This window comes from Xiphias gladius, chromosome 2 (assembly GCF_016859285.1).
Source record: "Xiphias gladius isolate SHS-SW01 ecotype Sanya breed wild chromosome 2, ASM1685928v1, whole genome shotgun sequence".
NCBI classification, from domain to species: domain Eukaryota; kingdom Metazoa; phylum Chordata; class Actinopteri; order Istiophoriformes; family Xiphiidae; genus Xiphias; species Xiphias gladius.
This window is the reverse complement of record NC_053401.1, coordinates 19,633,419-19,659,801: the sequence shown is the minus strand read 5'-3', so window position 1 is coordinate 19,659,801 and position 26,383 is coordinate 19,633,419. Positions and strand designations below refer to the sequence as shown.

The following is a 26,383-nucleotide window of genomic DNA, read 5'->3' as shown; positions in this document are numbered from 1 at the left end:
ATAATCAAATCAAAAACTATGCTCAAGATTTGGCTCTCAAAGCATCTGCATTAAAAGTGCTCTATGGACTCAGGCTACTATAATGTGACTGCCTTCCTCTAATGAAAGCTAAAGTCTTTACACACAAACCACTTTTGTTACCAAGGAGGGGCTTAAAACACAAAGACAATTTACATAAAATAGAAATGGCAAAATGTGCTGAAGAAAATTTACATTTGCTTGCTTCTGCTGAAAAACTGCATTTGAAGCATTTGAAAGGAACGTTTCAAATGTTATGGTAATAAAGTGGCAGTTGTGGCAGTGTAAGCAGTGAAAGAAATTGAAGTGGCAGTTGGGATGTAACCACTATCAATGTAAGTATTGAAAGAAGTAAAATTGGCAGTTGAGGCGTAAGCACTGTTTGTGTAAGCATTGAAAGAAGTTGAAATGGCAAGTTACAACTTCAGTTTATTCTGAAAGAAGTTGAAGTGGCAGTTACAAGAATTTGATGTCGCAGTCCATCTATGGATTCAGGCTACTTGTGACAAAATTGACTGAAATGTCTATGAATAATTGCTGAATCACTGTTAAACTGGCTTTTGTAAAAATACACAAGGGTCATTGTAATCTCTGGTGTCAGACTGTTAAATCGTGAAGATTGTAGTGTCTCAGTGCCCTGGGTATGCTTATCGTAAACTGTTCTTACTGGGATTTGTTATTCTGAGAAGTGACTAACTATGACCTTGTCCTCATTGCAGTTTGGTATAATAGGCTGTTGGGGAAGGAATGGTTAAGCAGATTCTGTAATGTTTGCCCAGAATACCCACAATGGTTAATGGACTGCACTTATATAGCAATTTTCTACTCTTACCAACCACTCAAAGTGCTTTACATTACATTCCACAGTCACCCATTCACACACACACTCACATCAGGGGCACAGCCATCAGGGGCACGGCCATGAGGGGCAATTTGGGGTTTGGTATCTTGCCCAAAGACACTTTGACATGCAGACAGAAGGAGCCAGGGATCGAGCCACCGACCTTCTGATTAGTAGACAACCGGCTCTTCCTCCTACATACATAATACAATCATTTAAGTCATCATAGACTGAGTGACAGTGTTTTTTAATTCATCACTACTATAGCATGGCTTTCACTTTCTTTGTATGTTAATGAGCCAAAACATAATGACCACTCACAGATGAAGTGAATAAAGATTATCTTGTAACGACCATGCATGACAAGGTCTGGGATATATTAGACTTTAAGTGAACCGTTGGCTTCCTTAGTGCACTTGTAGGATGCGAGAGAAATGGGCAGATGTAAAGACCTGAGCAACTTTGACAAGGGCCATATCATTAAGGCCTGACAACTCTCCAAATGGCAAGGCTCGTGAGGTGCTCACAGTCAGAGTACCTACTGGCAGTGATTCGAGGGACAAACGACCAACTTGATACAGGGTTTTGTGGGATGTGCTAGAACAAGTCTAATCCACAGCAGCTCCAGCTCGCAATTTACAGGAATTAAAGGATCTGCTACTAACATCTTGGTGCCAGATACCACAGGGCACCTTCGGAGGTCTTGTAGAGTCCATGCCTTGGTGGGTCGGAGCCATATTGGGGGCACGTGAAGGACCAACAGCATATTAGAGAGGGGTGGTTATAATTTATTGGCTCATTGGTGCATAGTATGTGGAAGTACTGAAAGTACAAAAACGTGTCCTGGAAAATAATTATGTAGAAGTTATTCATAAAAGTGTAATTTTTAAAAGAAATGTTTGGTTGTTTTGATAACTACAAATGCTTTTCTTGAAAGGGTCTGTAGAGACTGGGGAATAAGACTTTGGGGCTAGAATGACAGTGGCTCAAATCCCAGGACCAGACACTTTAGCATTTGGTAGAATGCAACCAATTTACTGTTCTGCGCATTATAATAAAATTATCTGAGCATGACAATATCAACCCTGTTATTCTTTTTCACTGCTCTATTCTCTGTGGTTCTTCTGAACAGGTGATCCACTGGAACTCTCCCAAGAAGCTTCGAGTGAAGAACAAGCATGTTGAGTTTTTTCGGAACCTCTATCTAACCTTTCTGGAATACGATGGCAACCTGCTGCGGCGAGAGCTGTTCGGCTGTCCCAGCGAGGCCGACCACAACAGTGAGAACGTAGGTGGAACTGCTTCTGTATTCCTGTTTGTGATGTATATTTAGTGCTGAAGCTATGAAGGGTAGTGGTAAATTAATATGTAGGTGGCTGCATCAGAGCCAAAGTAGCACATTTTTAGGAAAAGTTATGAATGTTGGATCCAATTATTAGCCAGGCCGATAATCGCCCTACCTCCTAGATATAAAATGTCCTTTGTAGAAGGCGTCCATATTTTCTGAGGGGAGAAGTGTCAGTCATTTCTTATACAGCCTACTTGGAATGATGTTTCACCCAAACAAAAACTGACTGAGGTCTTGTCAGACCACCCTTGAATCCCAGATTGATGAAATGGTTTTATGAATTTTTTTTGTGCTGCTCATGAACAAATCTGCCATTCTCTTTATTACAGAGTTTTTTATGAACTAAACAAACAACTTTAATGATTAGCTACTGGAGTTAATGTAGACTCCACAGACATAACACAGTATACACTCAAGCAAAGTCGTAACCAGCATCTGTCGGATGGGGCCTCCTCTGTCAGCTGATATATGATGCTTCATTTCCATCCTGGTGGGATGGAAATGGGAGGAGTTAATGAAGTGAACTATGGACCCAGCCGATCCCTCTGTACATCAAACTGTGACTGCAAAAGAGTAAGGACATGGCTGAGAAGGGGAACAATCACACACTCTGCGCCTGCCCATCAAAGACTCCATGCCACTTATACAGTCAACGGGATTCTTCATTTCACCCTTGGCATCATCTAACTGCTCAGTGTCCACACTGAAATTCCACAAAAGAAAAGTGACTAACTCTCTGCCTCCTCTAATAGCAGATGTCAAACAACAGAATTATGCCACTAGCTGGTAAGAGGTGTGGTTAGATGCAGAGACCATTTTTGACAAAAAACGCCTGTTGCGAAACTGCTTGGTTTCAGCAGGTACAGCTCTGCTGTGTCACTTTTAACTCTACCTGTTATTGCTTATTTTGGTTTCCAGTATGACTACAAAATGCATGTTTAGTCGATTCGGCTATGCTGTAGCTCTCATGCACCCCTGTCATGAAAATGTAACTACACGTTGGGGCTACAGACATACCACATGGAAACCACAATAACTGTGTTTGATCAGCCAAGGTTGCTTGTGCTTTCTCCTCCAAGTCTCCGATGCTGGTGGATATTACTGATATTGAAGACTATTAAAATCCAGTGCTCGACTACAAATTAACATTTACAGCCATAGGCTGCTGTTAGCCCCTTGTATCAGGCCAATATGGTACATGTTATGCGGGCCATTATGTCGTCACCCTGGCATGTGTGACTTTGTTACTCTGTAAATCTGTGACTCTGTCTCTCAAACAGAGGGTGTCCAAAAATTATTTAAAAAATTATTGCGATTTATACAGTTTATCATGTTGAGGCTACAAAGACACATACAGGACAGAATTCCTAGAGAGAGATCAATGAGGCTTTAGCCAGGAGGAGGCTATGGCGGAAGGCTTTTCATGCAGCCTTCCAGTGTATCCATTCAGAACTGACAGAAACACTTTAGAGGTACTGTTTGGCATACTGTGTAGATTCTGTTGGTGTTTTATCATTTAGGCAGTTCATCCTTCTCACTTCCTCAGCTTCCAACCTGCTGGTCATCATGCTCAGGAGTTGGGTTTTTACAGGACCAGCCTCTATGGGCTGTAGAATTATTTAAGCCTGAGCTCTGTGGTCAGTTAATCACATTATAATTTTCCATCATGGTGTGCCAGACTCTTTTTTTTGCCAACAGTCAATTCTAATGTGTCCTTAACTCAGGAAATAGTTTGCTCACTCAATTTTTCAGAGTTTGAGCAGCGATTTAAATCCCATTAAAGTGATGATTAGACTAATGAAGTCACTGAGGGATTGGCTCCAGCAGTACATTGCAGACCGGGCTCCTTCAAGGCCACAGTGCCACTGCAGCCCAGTCACTCACTGCAGCTCCACTAATCACACCGTTCAAAGCAGACCAACGCCACACACCAAGACAGCCCTTCAACCACTTCTTTCTTCTTTTTCCCCACAGCACAATTAGACTGTGCTTTGTTGAGCTGCAGCATTTTCAATGTGTTGAGCTCATCTTCACTTGAACTGTAATCAAGTTAGATAGACCTGAGAACAGAATGCTGATGTCCGATGTGTTGATCTGTTAACACATCACTTTTACAGCTTGCACACAGTGTGCAAAAGGCTCCAGTCTTGTGCTCATCAAATCCTGTAACACTGTTTTGTGTGAAATTTCAGCAGAATGTGGAAAAGAGCTAATCAGGGAAAATTAATTGGAAAACTGCATTTTATTTGCATCACATTGTATCAGCTTGATGTGAAATGGACTTTCTTACGTGGGATTAGAGTCCTGGGTCTGTAGTATACAATGGCAGACTGAGACACAGAAAATCCCTCAAAATTTAACCTATGCTACTTCAGCATAACAAACCCCATGATTCAGTGCATATGTAGACAAAGTGATTGGAAAATCTGAAAAACAACTGCAACAGTCGTTTAGAGTCATTTTTAATATGTTTACATTTAACTGACAAAGACCCCTAAACAATAAATGCAATATGGCTGTTTTGAACAAGGGTGAAAATAGCAAGTTGTTGTTGTACCACCTGAAAACTTTTTAGGGAGGAGATTGGGGAGGATGGACCACCAGTCAAACTTGTTTTTTGTTTTTGCAATGACCAAGAACCATAACCAAAATGATGGCAGAGGTTCTTTATTAAGTTGTTTTTGTGCCAAAACGTAATCGAATCATAACCATAGATCACCTCTGGTAAGCGTATTTTTGAATTATATAGATAAGATTCTACATTTAAAATATAATCAGAATGTGTGTTTGTGGGGTGGTCTCTTTCATACTTCACACCATGAGTCTGGCCTTTCCATGTACAGTTTTAAAGAGGTAGACCAGCAATTTAGTATTTCCATTCCTGAACAGTTGGGGCATCTTTGATATGTTGTCACTTTTAACTGTCCAAAACTACCTGATGTATACAGAAAAAGAAACATGAACAAGTCTACATCTACAGGTAGTGATCTGCCACATGGCTAAAGGTGTTTGATGTAACATAAAAACCTTCCTTATTCTGTGGCAACTTGTACCAGTAGTGTACAGTCTGAAGATTTAACTCCCTGAGAATGTGAGCTAACAATTGTTTAATTAACCCAACACAAAAAAACCTAATAACCCTGGTACAGTTTGGAATATGTGAAGTGTTTAATGATGTTTCTGTTTTAGCTCAATTTTGATCATGGTGAAGAATGCAGGGAGAGAGAGTCAGTGGCACTCCACAATGCTGATGCAGCAACCCAACTAACAACAGCATCTTCAGGGGTTTCCTTCTGGTCCATACGCCGTCTCACTGTTAGTGGCCTTCTCCTCTCTGTCTGCAGCTCCAGAAGACTCTGTCAGAGCTAGACGAAGATGATCCTTGCTATGAGTTTCGTCGAGAGCGATTCACTGTCCACCGAACACACCTCTACTTCCTCCACTACGAGTATGAACCCAGCTCTGACAACACTGACGTCACTCTAGTCGCCCAGCTCTCTATGGACAGGTAATGTTCTATGCCTACAGCAACCACACTCAGACTGTTCTTACATTTATTTAACACCCCCCTACATGTCAATTGAGAACTCTCTGAAAGACCCTACAAAGGTTTGCCTAGATCTGAAAGGGGGCAGGGCTCTGCAGATTCTATAGATGCTGTAATTATTTTGGGCGTCCAGGGTTTCAGAAGTAAAAGTTCTCTATATTCTCTACGTAGATAATGTCAGGTGAAAGGAAATTATAGCACTTGCAGGGCTTAGATGAACATAGAACTCTCTTGATTAAATTATCAGTGTAAAAGACCAACAACTGTGTGTGGTATATGTGATTCTTGATAAAACAACGAAGGTACAAGCTTGTGTAGGTAAAACTGAAGGAGAATGTCACCTACAATACCCAAGGAGCTTTTGCGTAAGAAATATCCAATCACAGAGCTTAAAATTATGTTGTTTAAACTGCTAAGAGATAGCTGAAGCTAAAGATTGCACTTGATAAAAACAGGTTCACTTTCAGATTCTGGGTCACTTTGGACTAATTCAGCAACTATTGCATGGTCTTTTTATCACAGTTGCAATGATAGCGTTCAAGTTCTGATTTCCGCCTCTAACTGGCTTCAGCTCCATAGCAACCACAGCCAAGACTCATGGGTGTTGTAATATTTACAGCCATCCACCATACCAAACAAATGAAAAAACATTCTCAGAAAAAAGTTGAAGTAATTCAAAGCGATAGCCGTAACATAACTCTGTAGCATGATTAGATTATCCAGGAGACTCCTGTGTTTCTATGTTTAGGAACACTGAGGACATTTACAGTGGCACTTCAAAGCACTTCTGATATTAGTGGCTTCTCTGAATCTGCAACTCTATTCTATTATTTTTGATACAAATACTTCCAACACCTTCAAAGGTGACTGTTCAACCAGTAAAATAGCTTCAAGGAGAAATTCTGAATGTTCATGTCTTTATTCCCAATTGTAAGACTCATCACATTGCTATTATTGGGGAGCCTGTGCAGTGCAAAGTGGAAAAGGTGCAGATGACTAGGAACCAGTTTGCTCCTCTTGGTGCTGCTTCATGCAGTGTGCAGTCAGGTTGAATGTTTTCTCTGCATCCATTCTTTCCTTCCCTGTCTACGGTCTTTTCCAGACACATGAAAGCCCTCTGAGAATCCTGGCTAAGAGTGTACCAGGGCAACTAATCAGGTTTATATTTCATGTGACAGGGGTCATTTACAAACGATGAAGCAGAATGGTTGTCAGTGTTCTACTAACACCATGCTGAGACACAATGGGGCATGTAGACAGATCTGCAGTATCTGATGAGCCATACAACGTTCAGCTTTTAGTGGATTTGAAACACCCCACTGTCAGATTTAATAAAGAGCATTATGTTAGTTCCAAAGATACAGAGAAAATCTAGGGATTTTACCATCAAGCATCTGGTGTCGTCAATCTACTATTTATATGCTAATTTTGCTGTTTGTAATATCTTGAACAGTGGGCAGGGGGGTTATAAGCAAACTTTTGCAGTAAGCATTGTGTTTATTTGAACATCCAGTTCATCCTAAATCTGAAGTGTCAACATGCAGTTAGGTACATAAGTATTTGGACAGTGACACAATTTTTGTAATTTTGCCTCTTTACACCACCACAATGGGTCTGAAACGAAGATGTGATTGAAATGTAGAGTTTCAGCTTTAATTTAAAAGGGTTTAATAAGAATATTGCATTAACCGGAATTACAGCCATTTTTATACATAGTCCCTCATTCTAAAAGGCTCAAAAGTAACTGGACAATTGACTGTGAATCAATGTAATGGCCGGGTGTGGCCTGTTCCCTCGTTATTTCATGACAAATTAAGCAGATAAAAGGTCTGCAGTTGATTCTTAGTGTTGAATTTGCATTTGGTAGCTGTTCGTGGCAATTCTAGAAATGCGATCCAAAGAGGTGTCGATGCAAATGAAGGAGGCCTTCATTAGGCTGAAAAAACAAAACAAACCTATCGGGCAGGTGGCAAAAGCTTTAGGAGAGGCCAAATCAACAATTTGGTACATTCTTAAAAAGAAGTAATGCACTGGCAAGCTCAACAACACCAAAAGGCCTTGTGGATGACAGAAAACAACTACTGTGGATAATCGCAAAATTGAAGGAAAACCCCTTCACAACACCTATCCATATCAAGAACACACTCGAGGAGGTAGGTGTATCACTGTCAAAGTCTACAACCAAGAGACGCCTTCGTGAATGTAAATACAGAGGGTTTACCATAAGGTGTAAACCACCGGTAACACTCAAGAACAGAAAGGCCAGATTAGACTTTGCCATCATCTAAAAAAGCCTGCCCAGCTCTGGAAAAACATTTTTACGACAGATGAAACCAAGACTAACGTGTACCAGAATGGTGGGAAGAGAAGAGCATGGAGAAGGAAAGGAACGGCTTATGATCCAAAGCAGCCACATCATTTGTCAAACATGGTGGAAGTAGTGTTGTGGCATGGGCATGTATGGCTGCCAATGGAACTGGGTCACTGGTGTTTATTGATGATGTGACTGCTGATAGAAGCAGCAGGATGAATTCTGAAGTGTATCCTAAACGGTTAATGTGACATTTTTGCTAAACCCATTTAATTAAAGCTGAAAGTCTTCCCTTCAGTCACATCTTGATGGCTCCATTTCAGATCCATTGTGGTGGTGGACAGAGGCAAAATTACGAAAAATGTGTCACTGTCCAAATACTTATGTATCTAACTGTATTCAGTAGTTATATGGGTGGTTGAGGTGACATGGGCACTTTGTGGTTCAGTGTCAAACGCAAAAAATCTTTTTTATACTGTTCACAACATGATCCTTAAAATGAACATATTGAACATTCATGTTATTCATCACTTACTTTTTTCACAATTTTTAACCAAACATGAAAAAGCGCACATGCTGTGACTGTCCCAAGCACATTTCACAAGTTGAAACTTCAGTAAAACTGAGAAAAATAAATACAACTCTCCCCAATGAAGTATAGAATAACATAGATATCTATTTGTGAGTCTGCTCCTCTCAAAGTCCCAGTATAATATTTTGAGTCAGCTCAGATCAAAACAATTTTGCCCCTGAAATGGATATCATATGGTGTGATACTATGTTGTGATATTTAAACAGGCAATTGTTTGGAGACCCGTGTGGAGGAGGGGTCCTTGTTCAATCAAGAAGTACAAAAAAAATCTCAGAAGGACAAGAAAGGGTTACAAGCTGAGCTGTCTCTTGACATTTTGTCAATAACTCAAATCTTTTTGGCACTCCCACTTCAGCACCCTTTCCCAGTGTCTTTTAGTGTGACGCTTTTTACATGAAAATGCCAAAGATTAACTAAGAGACCATGAAAGCCTTTTTTCTCATTATCCTTTTAAATCTATGTTACGATGTTGTAGTGGGTATGCTGATAGGATGCTAGGATGCTGATACTACTTTGCGTTATGATTAAGAAAAATAATGAAGGAAATGCTAGATCTCAAGATAGTAATGATGAAGAATTATGATAATGTCAGTTACTTAAGAAAAGTATGCCCCATTTTCATTTTATATACAATAACTTTCATGTCACAGCATATGAGAATTTTAGGCACTAATTCAACAAATTGGTAAATAACTTCAGATTCCAATACATAATCTAAAACACCAGATATATTTTTGGAAATCTAAGAGTCAGTACCGCTGAAGTCAATAATTTTCATGCCTAATATTTGAAGTTAACTTATAGACTCAGACTTATATGTCAGGAACCATATGTACTTGCTAGCTCTTTCTTTCCTTCTCTTCTCATAACAGGATTGAGTAGTTTGAGTTACTGAAGGTTTTCCCTCTAGACGTTTGAGCTGGAACTTCAGGAGTATAGTTTAGACTTTTGTCATTCAGTCTCAGAAACTGCTTGTGTTACTTCGTCGATCACTTTTACCAGTACTCTGAGGATCCATCAGATTTCTGCAGCTTTAGTGCTGTCACATCAGAAAGTGGAAGAGCCAAATTCCCATCTTCGTGAAGCACAAAGTTTGGTAACGTAGTGACTACTTGCACTCCTCGTTGATAATCAGACACTTAAGTCAGCACAGTTAATTCAAGGGGACATTTTCTATCAACAACTAACTGCAAACCATGCATAGCAGGGTTTTATAAAACTGGATAGTGCCACACAGGCTGTGGAAGAAGTACTCAGAGGCTTAACTTGAGTAAAAGTAGCACACAATATACCATGTAAAAATACTCAATTACAAGTAGAAGTCCTGCATTCTAAGTCTTGGTAGTATAATTTAGTATTATCAGCCAAAAATACTTTAACTATCAGCAGTAAAAGTACTCATTCTGCAGAAAATTAAATGCTGTACTTGATACATTAATTAATATGTGACATTATTATATCATTATACTGTTGCATCATTGTATAAGCATTATTTTACTGTTGTAGCTGGTCGAGGTGGTGCTCGTTTAAACTACTTTATATAAGGTTAGCCAGTTTAATTTAATGGTTCCCAACCTAGAGCCCCCCCCCCCCCACAAGGGTCTTAGGGTATTGAATGATTAATAGAAGATTCTATTACATAAATTTTTATTCATTTTCTCTAATCTTTAATTTTTGTGAAACATAATTTTACCTCTCTGGGCATCAAACAGTTTGTGAAATGAAACTGTGTGAGAAGTTTAAAGGGTGTCTTTAGTTGAACTACTAAAAACTCATTGACATCTGAAATGTGACAGGGGCCCCAAGCAGACCCTGATTTATGTAAAGGTTCACACACCAAACGGGCTGGGAACTGCTAGTTTAATATGTAACAATCTAATGTTTTTTTATGTAAAATCTTCATCTGAAGAGTAACCAGTAACTACAGCTGTCAGATAAATGTAGTGGAACAAAACAAACCGATTTTTCTCCAATATGTAGAACAAGTATAAAGTACCATAAAATGGAAACACTCACGCAAAGTACAAGTATCCTAAGTATTGTGTTACTTTTCAACGCTGCACACAGCACAATACAATAGCTTGCTCCATTTTGGTCCCTAAAAGACCACAATGATGGATGGTTTGCGGTTGGCCAGTGGTCACCAAAGTTGAATTTCACACAAAAGCACAGAGTGAATTTTCGGAGCCTTTGCTAGCAAATCCACCGAGTGCTGCAATTTGATGAGTCGATTTTGGTCTGAAAAGTTGCAATTACAAATACTAGGGATGATGAGGCCCCCTTAAAACAAACCTGCCTTCAGACAGCTGTTCCTGTGGACTGGTATTCATGCCACAAAATGCATCACTAAGCAAGCAAATTGTAAGCAAGTCTTTGCACACTGTTGGAACTGGAGGTCTGAAGCTTGAGGTCACTGAAAGTCTCTCTAATGTAAATACAGTGGTCTTTTACTGGTTCTCAATATTATCTCCAACTGAAGCACCTGTTGTAAAATTATGTGGTTAAGATTAAGGATGTGACAGTTTCTTGCTTTTCTCAGCTTTCTCCACCTGTAAAGATAATGACTGAATTTTGAGATTGCCAGCAGAACTAATTAAGATTAATTTGTCAGAGTCAATAGAATTGTTTGTGCTGCAGAGCTTTTAATCCTGTCTTCTAACCGAACAAATAACTTTGTTTCCAGGTTGATTAATAATGTCGGGGATATTACAGGTCTGAAAAGGGGCCTCTATTTGCTCGCTTTGACTTCTTGCTGGCTCAAGGATAGTGAAGGCAAAGAATAAAGCCTGGAGGCATGGAGCATTTCCCCCAATAAGGCAGTGAGCTTGTTTAGTAAGCTTCGGATCTCAGTAGTTGTTGAAGTAAGAATGGAGAGATGTACATTCATCAGCACACACTGGAAATTCCTGCTGGTACCATAGCAATGAAAAAAACTGACTGATTGTTCCTTCAAATATGTTTTCATATTCTGGTCATTTGAATGAAATTCTGTAAATCTTATCGTCCGTGTCTTGTATTTTTATCCTAATACTTTACTACTATTTCATTCTGTGACATAAACCAGTTTCCCATTGGGAATCATTTAACTCCTGCCTTATTTAAAGTTAAAAAAAAAAGTACAGACACCTCATCACTCATCCGTGTGGACTGTAACTTTCCTCAAATGAAAACATGAAACCAACAGAATAATTTCATATTTGTGTCACATTTTCCACATGGTTTTCATTTGTTTGAGCGGAAGATTTTTTGGGGATCCCCCCCAAACTTTAGCTCTGCCATCAGAATAAGAGGTTCAGTATGCTTGAAATGAACTACTGTAGTTTGGCACATGTTTCTTTGAGGATGAACACTTTTCATTATAGACATCCCACAGGCATTCGTAATGTGCCACACAATGTAAACCTTCCACATAATTACGTAATCTATATTAATCTAATACGTTGTCAACGAATTTGCGGAGAATATTCATGCTCCCAGGGAAATAAACCTTTTTATTTAAACTGCACTTTAAAACACCCTCAGGATAAACATCACTTTAGTCTGTTTTTAATATTGAACCTTTGTTGTTGTGTTTTGCTCAGCAATATATTATTGTGGAGTATGTATAACAAACATGGCTGCCTCTAGGGGCTTTGAGCTTGCTTTAGACTTTGTCATGTTTTAATGAAGCCCACAGTGACTCTGTGGAGGGAAATACTGGTATTTCAGATCCAAAACAGTGTGAGACTCTGAGCAAATAAGACAAGCTTACCTTCAGATAGAATACCATTTGAAATGTAGGGTGATTGTAGTGGGACGCATGCAGTTAGGGAGGAAATGAGACTGACAAAACCTCGTTTTACAAATCAAGGCATCAAAGCTTCAGAACTCGAAATACTGGCATATACCTAACTCAGTTAACGAGAAACACTATGACATCTATGACTTTGCTTGCCCTCTTCAGCGTCCCTCTACTTCAGACGTCTATTGCGTATTCAGAGCAAGTGACTTTGAGTGGCGCCAGCGTGACCAAAACTGTTCTTAAAGCTTGGCTCTTCAAAGAAAAGCCAAGTCTCCCCCCAAGGCAGGCTGTCTCAAGATTTCTTTAATGTATCAAATATAAATAAAATAAAAAAATATCAGTACTCCATTTGCATATCAAGTCCAAGGCTGAGTGATTCATAATTCCATATCTTCACAGAGAGCAATTAAAGCTGTCGGCATCAATGGCTAATTGTAATGGTTATGTTGTACAATATGTCTCACTTTTTAAAGTCACAACGAATCAAAAACAGATTAAAACAGTTGCAGGGTTCAGCACTTGGCTTAAAATCTTCCAGACTATGCAAGATGAATAAACAGCAGCCGCCTTGACACATCTTGGAAGGACCCCCTACCCCGTTTTGTGCTACCATTTCCCTCTTTTACAAGAGGCTCTATTTAATGTGTGCATTCAAAAGCTTATTTAGTATTGGGTAGTTTATGTAGATCTATCGGTTAGGGCCGAGTATCGAGCCTCAATACATTTTTAATACAGACCAAAATGTGTCTGTACTATATTGTATCTAAAATGTTCAGGTACCCTAAGGCCGATATTGGATGTAAGTTTATTTCTTGTTCCCGGAAGTTATCATCTGTTGTTCGGAAGTTATTTTTTTCACACTATTTATTATCTTGTTTACACAACTAACTTTGTACAAGTTATTATTTTGTGCACTTAAGTTATCATCATGTAGTTAAAGAAAAGAAATGGGGGGAAAAAATCACACTGGGGACTTTTATCCAATGCATACTGTAGAACAATGATACATTCTTGTAATGTCACACATGCCTCCGTCCCATCCTCTGCAGACTCCAGATGTTGGAGGCCATCTGTAAGCACTGGGAAGGGCCCATCAGCCTGGCCCTGTACCTGTCGGATGCCGAAGCCCAGCAGTTCCTGCGCTATGCTCAGGGCTCCGAGGTCCTGATGAGCCGCGGGAACGTAGGTTACCACATTGTCTACAAAGAGGGACAGTTCTACCCAGTCAACCTCCTGCGTAACGTGGCCATGCGGCAGGTCAATACACCCTACATGTTCCTATCGGACATCGACTTCCTGCCCATGTATGGCCTCTACGAGTATCTCAGGTAAGAGGAGACAGAGAGTCAGATGAAAACCAGCCATGCTGAAATTGGTATCTGACAACTTAAAAGTAGGAATTTGGCATGTGTAAGGTTTTGAAAGACAGCTTGTCTTTTTTGGTTGTTTGCTTGTTTGTTTGCTTTGTTGACAGCGTGTTTTTTTCGGAGCTATTGTACACGCGGTGGCATTGCTGAACTAATAACTTCCGCACCTGTGTGTGTTTGTAGGAAGTCGGTGTTGCAGCTCGACATGGCCAACACCAAGAAAGCTCTGGTGGTTCCAGCCTTTGAGACGCTGCGATATCGCCTGTCCTACCCGAAATCTAAGGCTGAGCTGCTCTCTCAGCTAGACATGGGTACACTCTTCACCTTCAGGTAAGTACCTTCTCTTTTACTGTAGCCAAAAATATTCACGACTCTTCAGGTTTTTTATTTAACAAAACACCACAGCAGCTCTTTTCATTTCGCAGTCCATGGTAGAGGTTGCATAAATCAGTAATATTGATTCATCTTTTTTTTCATTCATTAACTCAGATCTTTACCTAATCCTCTGGACCATACTGAGAGAGAGGCACTTGCACTTGTGGTGAGCTAGCAATAGATAGAGATATAAAAAGATATAAATAGATAAAATTGAGGAAAGATAAGCAATTAAAATGATGGGCAGTTACACTGTTGGAATGCTACTGAAAAGGTTAACATGAACAATAAGCAGTACTCCCTGAGACACAAATCTTATCTTCTGGCAAGTACCAAGTAGCTTACTAAACTTACTAACATGTGAAATACACAGTACACACATGATGTAAAAAATCATACATGTATATGAGAATAGCCCGAAATTAGTGCCACACTTGGCAGGTGTGAGCTCACAAACAAACCTGGTGTCCCACTTTAAAGCAGCAGTCACACCAAACAGTGACATGTGGCCAGAAGCTTAATGATGTAGGTGGTGAACTGATGTAGGTGGCAAGCCAACTATAAAGCCACTAGCCAGCCCAGCTGGGCTAGCAGTAGTCAAGTCACAATAGCTATTTTCTCTCTACTGTTTTGTTTACTTTCTTTCAAAAGCTTATTGGAGAGGGAAAATGAAGTTCTCCAAGAGAACGAGCTTGTTTATTCAAAAGGCATATTTCTACCATCGACTCAGGTCTCATAAGTGTGTGTAAACCATTGCTCCTCTGTGGAGCAGTTTATACTCCAACAACGGAGGTTAAACAAAAGTGAGTAGAGCAATGCAGCTAACAAGCTACGACAGCTTCCTTTGTTCTGGACTCTGCGGCTCTTCGTCCCCTCAAACGCCAGCGCTGCCAAGATAGCTTGCAGTCGTTCAACAGCGCAAACTCACGTGATGAAGTTCACCAAGCTTGACCTCTACACAGATTAATTTCACCTCCTCGAGATATCTTGCGATCTTAAATCCTGGTGTGACTGGGCCTTAAACCGGTTAGAGGATTATTGTCAGCACTTAAACAGTGCAAAATAGTCATATCATACCTGAAAAATTGGGGAGAAATAATCAATCCTCAATCCTCATTTATGACACGTAAGATTACCAATGTTTGATCAAGACTGTATCGGCGTTTCTCACACACCAGTAGTAAAGATAATTCAATATCTGAAGCATTGGTTTAAACAAAAAAGCGATGAAGTGAAAAAGAAGTTGCAGTTTTATTTGTCTAGTTTTTGAAATACCCTTCTGATGTTCACCATGCATACACCTCCATTTTAGTCGGGTGGAGGCAGAACTTTAAGAGACCAGAACATAGACATGTGAAACCAAAACTGTCTGCAAGGACAGATACCATGGCCCAAGGGAAGTAATATCAATTAATTGTTTTACTTTGTGTATTATTTACACTTATTTATTTCAGTGAACTGACCGTTTACTATGATTTTTACTGTACTTTACTCCAAATGGGATGGGTCAATAACCAGGATAACTACATATCTTGATTAACAGTAGCTATAGTGTAGTTGTTTTTATTGGTGTCTCTATCACAGGGCGTGACAATGCACACACACAGCCTCTCTTGCGCCTCACACTGTGGATTTGATTCGGCTGCATGCCGGCAGGGTTTCTCTGTATGGCCGGAGAAAAGGGGTGTTGATTTTTCTCGCGTCTGCAGCCCTTACGGGTGGTCCCTCTTCCTTCAGTCACACTCGCTTTGCTCTGCCTGCCTAGAATTTGCCATCAGTAAACACGGCCTTTATCTCGGTGGTGGGTGTTATGGTGACAACCCAACTTTCAACATCAAAAACGATTTGATCTGCGGGGTGAGGTAAACACTCTTATATAAAGTGAAGAAATTTTTAAGAGCTTCTATGATACAGACAAGGGCTCTTAACTGAAATGCCACCTAATATTGTAGAAACTATAAATCACACTTCCTCCCAGGAAGCCTGGATGTAAGAGGAAAGTTCGCACTCCCTCCGAAAATAGTTTGATGAAAACCTTTTCTTTTTTCTCCTGCTAGGTATCATGTGTGGACAAAAGGTCACGCACCCACTAACTTTGCCAAATGGCGGACTGCTACCACGCCCTACAGGGTGCAGTGGGAGGCAGACTTTGAACCCTACGTCATGGTGAGGAGGGACAGTCCTGAGTACGACCGCCGCTTTGTGGGCTTCGGCTGGAACAAGGTGGCTCACATCATGGAATTGGATGCACAGGTAACTAACTCACCTCCACTTTATCCAACTCTTATCTGGGTCGGCTACATGTCTAAACTGGTCTGTTTCAGTAGAAAAGTCTTATATTTTCCTTAGATGTAAAACTTGCAGACATCTAGGAAAACAATTGTTAAGCAAAGGAAAAAAAAAGGAATTCAGACCATCAGTAAAAACTCCCCACAGAAACCAGATTAATGAAAGGATTTAACGTGGGTTAGTAAGTTTTATTACAGATTTTACATCCCTGTACCACTCACATCATATTTTCTATTAAAAAGACTATGAAATCTAACTTGGCCCTCATTTTTAACAGCAATAAGAACGTTGTACTTGCCAAGTTAATTGCTAAAATCTGGGAATACAGCAAAATAGCTAAAACAAAGTCAGACATGACCAAAAGCACAACGAGTCAGATGATCAGAAAGGTTGAATGTCTATGCAATTACTGGCTGTCAAAACTCTGCATCTTACTTCTGCTCTCCTATGTGATCTGTAATGCCCCTGTAAAAAAAAGCTACATCCAACTATGATTAGGTGTTATCATTAAGGTCTCATTAAGTTGCCTTTGGCCAGGTTTGGCTTTAGTGTTCAGTATCTGTCCTCGTAATGACTTGTTCAATTGAATGACATCTTATAATGAAGGAGCCCTTGATAGATAACAGCCTCACTAGCCCTTACAAAGTATAATATAGTATAATATATGTATATATATATATATATATGTTTTGTTTTGTTTTTTCAAGTGCAGATTTTTGGTTCCTAATAGTGCTGGTCCCTCAAGAATGTCAACTAAGGGAAAATGACTATAAAACTAACCCTATGTAACAACGCATCAAATGACAACATAATGTGAAAATGTTTCTGATAGTGAGGGAAGCCACAGAGCATTATCACTCTGCACGTGTTCTCAGGTTGACTGAGCTGTTTTAGCTTCTCTCAGCCCAGTGTTTTGGTTGTAGAGCTCACCAACTCTGCTCTCAGCAGCTGTGTCTAGTGGCAGCAGCTGTCTGCCTATACCTAGCACAGGCTACGTGGTACGTAGCTCCTCCACTACCTTCAAACTAAGCCGTGGTTGGAGGTTAGTAGGTTATGCTATAACTTAGCGAAAGCAGGTTGCATCATACAAGTTAGTTCAACATACAGAAAAGATATAACTTAACATGTACACCTTTCTTGAGCAGGTGTATCTCATTCTTTATTACTGTTGTCATGGCAAAATAGGAGCCAGAGAAACGGTTTCTGCGTTATTCATGCTACCATGGAAATGTACTTTCTCATACTATAGTCCTTTACATTAATGATGACACTAATATGCACACTCGGCATTGTGCACTACAGTTACAGTTATTTGGATTAGACAAAAGCATGAGTAGGATCTTTATGCTACATTCACCTGAGTTAGGAATCATCCCTGGTTCTACCTCGTTGCTAAGGTTTTAAAGGTGTGCCAAAAATGAAAGTTTTCCAGACTCTTGCTGAGGTAGTTTTTTTCCTTTGTTTGTTTGTTTGTTTGCCGTCTTCACCTTAATAAAAACATAACACCGCTATTAATAAATCATTCATTCATTATAAATGAATTAATCATTTAAAAATGAAGTAATTTGCTGACATTATATTGGCAAACATGTTAGATAGTTGACAAATTATCTATTTTAGTAAAACAGTCTGTGCTTGCCTTCTTAAATCATTGTCTTCCTCAGGATACTCTCTGCCATTCTCTGCGACATTGTTTTAACTAGAATTGACTTTGTTAAGATGTAGTGTATATACAGATGGTCTGACTGAACAAAAGGGTGAGTTTAGTCTGAAATTAAGTAGTTACAATGTAGCAGTTAGTGTTGAATCTAAAACGTACAATCAAACTTGCCTTCAACTGGTGAAACTTACGTTTTTCTCAGGAAAAGGTTGTAGACCAAACCAATAGGAGACTGATTTTTGCACTTAAATCTGTCAGCTGGACACTAACATGACTCCGAATGAATGATATCGTTGCTCAGTGTCTGATGAATGTGTAAATGGGCGAAAACGGTCCGTCTGTCTGTCTTTAGATTTTCTTGACAACCGCTCATCCGATAAACCTCAAACTTCCTTTGTGTATTGTCGAGGACCCAAGGAAGTGCAGTGTGGACTGTGAAGGTTTTTGGTTGAGCGGTTCTCAAGAAAAATATAAAGGGGAACATTAAATGACAGTTAGCTTGGGCTGGGGCGACTCATCCACGAAGCCAACGTCATCGATTTGACAACGGCACGTTGCACAGATGTCTGCGCCCGGTCAAAGCATGGAAAACAGGCTGCAGCTAAAAAACCTGGCACAGGATCATCTAAAGTGTGGGACTATTTTAGACAGAGACCCAAGCTCTGCTAATTGTAAAAGGCTTATCAAAGCAGTACAACTTGCTTTGCTCGGTCACTTGAAGCGAAGCCTCCCGGAGCACTTTGTTTAAGATGCAGCAATAGCAAGACAGCACCATTTACTTTTTATCCCCACCCAAGCAGGATATATTAGGATTATTAATTCAAGCTCCGCTGCTGTTCTGATAACGTAACGTTACACCATGCGTCAACATTGTTATCTGGCCGTTGTATATCTTCTCTTTCCTTTTACGGCCTCAAATTAGATAGAAAATGGCATTAACTGACGTTAAATCGTTTCAAATATTTTCTCAGTTTAAGTTTCAAGTTCTTCAGTAAAAATACTGATTCTCCAGTTTAGGGAAAGGGTTACTAGAACACACAGTGATTAAATGAATCTACACACGCTTACCACTTTATTAAATGCAACTCGATAAAACTAATGTAGTATAATACAACAGGCCAGCAATAAATCCTGCTTTCAGGAGGATTATAATTTTCACTTTTTATCAAATCTGTTTAAGAGGATGTTGATTTATTTTAATGGTCATTTTGGAGACTATCGCTTGTGGTGCTGTTGACCTGTACTGGGTTATAGTGAGAGTTGTTCCTAATACTTTGTCAAAATTAATTGATATAAATGGGATGGAAGTAAAATTATTGTGTCACAGCAGTCCTTTTGAATTTGTGGTCCAGTATTTTCTGATCAGGTATCTGACAAATTTGGTCTATTTTTATTAATATTAATATCATACCACATGAGTGCCTTGGAGATTAGATGATGATGATTAGGTGAATGAGTAACATATTGAACTATCAAGGACAAAAAGCCCGTATTGAACGGGCACTGCACTAGTATTTCAAAAGTTACATGGTCATGCTTTCACTTCATACGTGGTGTTGTACTAAACTAGTATTGAAACGAGTATTCAGTTCTTCCTAATCTTCTCTCTCTACAGGAATATGAGTTTGTGGTTCTGCCCAATGCCTACATGATCCACATGCCTCACGCGCCCAGCTTCGACATCACCAAGTTCCGCTCCAATAAGCAGTACCGGGTCTGTCTCAAGACCCTGAAGGAGGAGTTCCAACAGAACATGTCGCGGCGCTACGGCTTTGCCGCCCTTAAGTACATGACGGCAGAGAACAACAGCTAGCCACCACTGCAGACCCTCACAACCTCGGTGCTGAACTACTGACACACATCACAGGCCGGGGAGGGGGGGGCACAAGAAACAGGCGGCCCATGTGAGACCATCAGGATACTTTGAGACTTGAGTCTCTCAGACTTTGTTAGAACATTTGACCCTCAGTGTGGGACTGCAAGGGTCTTTATGTCCATACTGCTGTGGATAGAAGAGATAATCCAGGAGAAGTTCGCTTCTGCCCGGATCTTAAAGCTGTGAAAGATGACATGAGTGACTGCTGGACCTGGGCCCCAGCTGTGGAATCTGTCAGACAACAGGCAAAGGAAAGGAGACATTCAATGCCTTGCCATATTTGTAAGACCAGTGACAAAGTTGTGGGCTACATGTAACATTATGTGTGTGTGTGTGTGCGTGTGTGTGTGTACATGCGGATAGATGAAAAGTGTGTGTGAAAATGTGTGTGTTCCTTCAGGGCAGTGCTTAGCAAAAAGCTTGAGGAGAGTTGAAGATGTGAAGCGTTGTGGGCTAAACATTCTGCAAAGAGGAAAGCCTTCCAAGTGCCGTGAAGTAACAAAAGGCAGCTGCAGTTTGACTGACAGCTCACCCTGACTCAAATGCAAATCGTCGGCAAGCGGCAAGATGAGACAAATCGGTAAACATGTCCACACAGATTTTGAAAAGCTCGTGTGACGAGTGACACACACTCAGATATTGAGGCGAGCAGCCAGTCAACCAGCCATCTGCTGCTGTCAATTCTTTTTTTTTTTTAAAAAGCTGATACGGATCAGAATAAATCCTCTTCCTCCTATGAAATGCAAGGATGGCTGGAGGACGTCCACGCGGTTGATATTCAGGGTATCGCCACGTACGCCTGAGCGTGCTGCTAGCGATTGTTTCCAGTGTTCTGTTACGACTACAGAATGTGACAGCAGCTGGTGCAGTGGGCTTTTCCCGGTATTTCAAAGCGATGCCAGCGCGCTCTGCACACACACCTGCTGGAAGCCCTGTCGGTTTGTGACACTGGGCAGCACGGGGCGGAGCACCAGTCCCCGAGCTCACTGTTTACTTTTCTCTCCAACGATCAGTGGTATTCACCCGCGTGCTGACGGTCCTACCGGGCGGAGCGGGGAGGGTTAGTGAAGCCAACGTGTCGCCTCCACGCGCCGCCAGGAGGATCCGAGGAGGACGGGAAGGAGAGTCCAAACTCTGAAACTTCATGAAATTCAAGCACTTACGGGCAGGAGAGCCAAAGTCACCCATTCTCTCACGCTCTCTCTTTCTTTCCCACTCTGGCCTCTAGTTTAATGACATTATACAGGTGGCCAGTACACGCTGCAAACAGTGCATGTGAGCGACGCTACAGTTTGTAGTCTTGCAGTGTGATTATCTACTAAAAACTGAGAAGAAACAAGCTAACAACCTCTCCATGTTCAAACTGAGGGTTTCAGTGTTTCCATTGGCCGACCATCTGCCTGGTCATAGTCGAAAACATGTGCTAAATCTCTTTCCAGTTATCTGGATAATCTTATACTGGTACCATATGATAAAATATCATAAACTCACTGAGTTTCTACATCAGGATGTATGTTACATGATCATTAAGTCAAGGATTAAAAAAGTAGAACTAGTTATTATAAATGCAATATAGATAACAGAGAAATACCACTGCAAGAGTATTTTTTAATATGGTAGTGACTTTAGAAGTTACATTTAAGAATGTAAAGTGTGGTTTTCTCACAGGCATATTATAGGGCTTGAAATCATTAACTAAAAATCCAGATAAGATTACGATCCGTCTTGCTTTTCCCGGGCTACATGCAAATCGGGGTCGGCTCTAATCCAGTCCAGCGGGTGTCTGTGTGGTAACAACAGAGAAAAACACCAGAAGAAGAATTTTATTTAGAGCAGTCTAGCTAGGTAGCTAACGGCTATCCGTAAACGAACACGGCGATGAAGTGCGTGGATGGACTACGAGCAAGACGAAGGTTTTATGGCCTGTACGGGATCCCACTCACGCTGCTTCACCCACACGGATCATTTAGTGGTTAAGCTGATCGCTAAACGCGGGAACAGCTCGGTCTGTGTGATCATGTGTTGAAATCACCTGAGCGTCTTTCTTCCTTTCACTGTAATGTGCTGGGAGGAAAGATGGCCGACTGCAGTGAAACTTCACCCGACACTAACGCAGGTGACAGACCCTGTAGACTCTACTTCCACACTTCGACTACTGATGTCCTTACATTGGGGAGGAGTAAAAAAAAAAAGAGAGGGGTGTGTGTATTTACACCTTTTTCAAAATCCGGTTAGATGTGTCTCAAAAACCTCATCCAGAGGTTTCTTCCCCAAGGAATAGAATCGTTAAAACATGTCAGACAAACGGTGTGATCAAAGAAGCGGACGTTGAGCTGGGATCGTTGCGTCACACTGCTATCTCCAAGGTCAAGAATGTCATATGTCATCATTTCTACGCGGAAGCTCGGACACAGTCGATTTAGATTGTGCAGAAGCTGATTATCTCAATCAAGCTCTGTCAAGCTGTGATGAGCTTCAGGAAACCAGAAGCTGAGGTGGCTTGTAGAGGGACAACCCACACAGATCATTATTTTTAATTAACCCCAACCTGTCAGTCTGGTCACCCTGGGTTTGCCCACACACCGTCACCGGTCTTTCTCCCAGTACACGCTGTTGTGAAACTGGAGGCCTGTCTCTCTCTCTCTCTCTCTCTCTCTCTCTCTCTCTCTCTCTCTCTCTCTCTCCCTCGACAGTAGTCTCTCACTCCATACAGGAAAGCTGCAGAAGTCTGTGAAAGTGAATAGGCTGTGTTTCTGATTGTACATGTCTGTTCAGTTTGCAGGTGTTTGTGTGTGTGTGTGTGTGTGAGTGTGAGTGTGAGACGTTTGACTCTGCTCTGAGTGAGTGAATGTGAGTGTGTGTTTGTGTGTGTGTGTGTGTGTGTGTGTGTGTGTGTGTGTGTGTGTGTGTGTGTGTGTGTGTGTGTGTGTGTGTGTGTGTGGCTTTGCAGGGCTGGGAGGAGCTGCAGTGTGTAAGTAGAACAGTGCTGACTGATGCTGCTACCTGAATAAAAGCAAAGAGTCAAACACTCTGCTGTTACTTTGTTCCATCATTTATTTCCTCATGAATATCAATTTAGCCTCGTGAACCCCAGAGTAAACAGGGATTCATGGAAGCGCTCGCTGTTGCACTTCACACACACACAGCGGAATAGTACACCTGTGTGTATTTATGCTAGCAGGAATTCCCAAGAGCTTACTGCCTTTCAGAGTTAGCGAGGCACTCCGCCTATTTTAGGTGTCAAACTCAGTTTCCTTATCAAAGAGAGGACTAGTCAGTCACAACAGTTGTTTTTGTGTTTGCGTGTCTCTGGAGCTGAGAAAATGAGGTCACTACGACATCAACGGGGTTATCATTGATTGGGCTTGTAGACTACTAACTTGAGGCTGTGTTACAAACGGGTGAAAAACTTACACCAGGCAAGACCGTCAGGCAAGGAGGGTCTAATGAAAGATGCCACTGAATCGTATCATTCTGTGCCTTTTAATGCATTTTACTGCTCAGAATGTTTTCCAAATGCATTGTGGAGTTCGGCTGAAGCAAGTATGGGGTTTAAACTGTCTACGGTCGACAAATCAAAGTGGGGATCATCCTTGCTGAGCCTCAGCCGAGAGACGTGTCCTGGCAGTCACGCGTAGGTTCGTCCAGGAACTCAGCGGGTGCCTGTGAGCTCTGGTGGTCAGTGGGTCCCAACTAGGGGTACCTTGGGGTGTGTCTGCAGTTACCAGGGATACACAGAAAGCTCAGCTATAGGATAGACATTATGATTGGATTAGAAAACATGCATCCACATATTTGTGTTCAGGAGAAAAATCAACTCAAGGAAATTTTTAAATAGTTGTATCCAGTGGTCGTTGTCCTTAAGGCAATTACTAGGTTTTGTTTCCTTTTTTCTTTTCACTTATGCCTAGTTTGTGCAGCATTTCCCTGTCTGTAGTCCTGCTGTTGGGATCTTTGAGGCTGAAGGGGCGGTGGGCTGACCTGACGCTAACTGAAAAGAGAGCGGGGAGAGAGCGGAGCACCCAGTTTATCAGCTCCCTGGTGTCTGACTGTCCCTGTTAGATCCATCCCTTAACTTCCCTTTAATGAAGGTCCCAAGACACCATTTCTCTTATCGGATAGGCTATTAAAAGTTTTAGAGGAGCCGCTCATTAATTCAATTTAAAATTTAATGCATGAATTTCAGCTGACTTTCAGATCATAAATTCAGAGGACTGGAGGAAGTTGGCCTTACAGTAATGTGCTGTGGCTTTTGTTACTAAAAGGGGAGATTTTAAAGGGTGTAGCTCCACCTACAGCTGTGTTTGTTTAATTGAGCTCATCCCGTCGGCAAGCAATCTGGAGCTTCAAAAGAAAAGCCACATTTTGGCCAGAGGTAACCTGTCATCCTGGCAAGGACTGAAACAAACAGAATTCCAATCCACGTACATGGAACTAAGCATGGACTTGTCTTTGTTCTATTTGTCTTCCAGGCGCTCACATTTATTAGGAACCGAGACGAATGGCTGAATAGTTTATTCTCAGTCCATTTTGTTCCACCAGCTTTTCCCAACTTAAAAATACTCACTGTCACGTGTTAGTGTCTGTCCCATATCACCTATAACCTATACTGCCAGATTAGAGCCCTGCACCGGCCTTAAACTGAGACCCAAAGATCTGACCCAGCTTAACAAGACTGGTACTGCCAAATTTGACACCCAACCTTGACCCAAGACTTGAAGCTTTGTTTTTCTTTCTGTATTTCATCCATATCTAGCTCTCAAGTTAGATATGGATGAAATGAGCGCAGTCAGGCAGAGAAAAAACATAGTCATTGATTACATTTGAAAAATAACCAAATCTGAACCTGACCCCAACCTCAACTCAAAACCCAATATTTTGTCACAGAACACACCCGGCTTTCTAGACACCATTGCTCAAAATCCCGAGCAAAAATACGAAACAACGTGTAAGCTCCATACTTCAAGTACAACTACAGTTTATGACAACTTTGGTTTTATTTTCATATCTTCTGCCATTGATTTTTAATATTGCAATCACCACAACAACTGCTTGGATCTTAGAACGCATCACCATGGTTGAAACTGGGTCCAATGGGTCAAGAAACACAAGCAGTCAGATGATCAGACAGGTCGGAAACAAATCCCAAGGTTAGACGAACTCTTCTGGAAGAGAAAACAAACGTGAACAGTAAAAATGATGACGAGCCGTCAGTTTTAAAGAGCCATCACAGATTAGACTTCCTGCTTCAACTCAGACCCACTGTGTTTACTGTAGGTGTTCACAGTTTTCCATTGTAATGAGGGTTTATCAGCAACATTTCTAGTGCGTCCTCTTTCAGGTTGACCTCCAAATAAAGCAGTTTAGATCATCTGGATAAACTGATCGTCTGATTGACTGAGGAAGACTGTGATGCAAGAAAAAAGCTTATGGGTGGACCTTGAAAGTGCATCTGCAAATGAGATATTATTTCCAATATTCAAATCATGAAAAAGATCCGGAAAGAAGCCCCCAGGGACAGCACATATTTGATATGGTGGGCTCCCTGGTGGCTGCTGGGCTCTCGGCACACACTCAGCTCATTTCCTCCTCAGGCCAGCTGTGGTTTTACAGACAACTCTGCAGGGAGGACACACACACACACACACACACACACACAGCTGTGGAGCGCCAACAACAAATGTTTCCCACCAGAACATTCTCAAGAGAGACAAAATCCCATCACCATCTCATTTGTTCACAGAACAGAACTTTAATTCAAAAAAGCAGTTCATTCAAGACAATACACTGAATTTTGATTGATCGTTTTAATCAACTTACATAAAGGAAGGAAGCGCTGGGACTCAGTCCTTGCTCTACTGCTTTCTGCCAATTGTAAACTTCCTTTGTATGGAGAGCCATCTACATACTACCGTTTAGTAATTGATTCTCATATATGCCAAACTGATTGATATTGTGCTTTACTACATGCTGCAGTTAATGATATTTCAGTCTTGACTGAGAAAAAAACAGTGTCTTTACGCTCTCTGGAGGTTGTCTGGTCTCAGATTGAGTTACGGTTCTTTACTGACACCTGGTGGTCATCTTTCAGGCCTCCGTATTCTTTCCAATAAATTATGAAGCATATCAAAACATAAGCTCAAACCTGCAGACATTAAATGGTTAAAAAAAAATATTTCAGGCGGTTTATTTCCTATTCCATACAATGTGATATAATGTTATGCCACAGCCCAGCAATGAATCCTACATTCATGAGGTTTATAGTGGTCAGCTTTTGTTGCAATTGTGGCAAAGCAGTATCGGTTCAACACTGGTCATTTTTGACGCTGTGATGCTGATACATTGGTCTACATTATTTTAAAAAATGTTTTTGATAAT

At 41.0% G+C, this 26,383-nt stretch overlaps 1 protein-coding gene across 2 annotated transcripts in view; it reads left to right on the top strand.

Annotated features, from left to right (window-relative positions):
* Window positions 1-22,905, top strand: part of large1 (LARGE xylosyl- and glucuronyltransferase 1) — a 112,872-nt gene extending 89,967 nt beyond the window's left edge. Inside the window, exons 11-16 of one of the 2 annotated variants that reach the window (XM_040150637.1) lie at window positions 1,992-2,147; window positions 5,552-5,715; window positions 13,488-13,766; window positions 13,989-14,135; window positions 16,238-16,433; window positions 19,745-22,905. In XM_040150637.1, the coding sequence (XP_040006571.1) occupies window positions 1,992-2,147; window positions 5,552-5,715; window positions 13,488-13,766; window positions 13,989-14,135; window positions 16,238-16,433; window positions 19,745-19,942 (1,140 nt within the window). In that variant the 3' untranslated portion in view covers window positions 19,943-22,905. The remainder of the gene's footprint in view (window positions 1-1,991; window positions 2,148-5,551; window positions 5,716-13,487; window positions 13,767-13,988; window positions 14,136-16,237; window positions 16,434-19,744) is intronic. The other variant, XM_040150628.1, reaches the window with a different exon arrangement.
* Window positions 22,906-26,383: the final 3,478 nt, after the last annotated feature.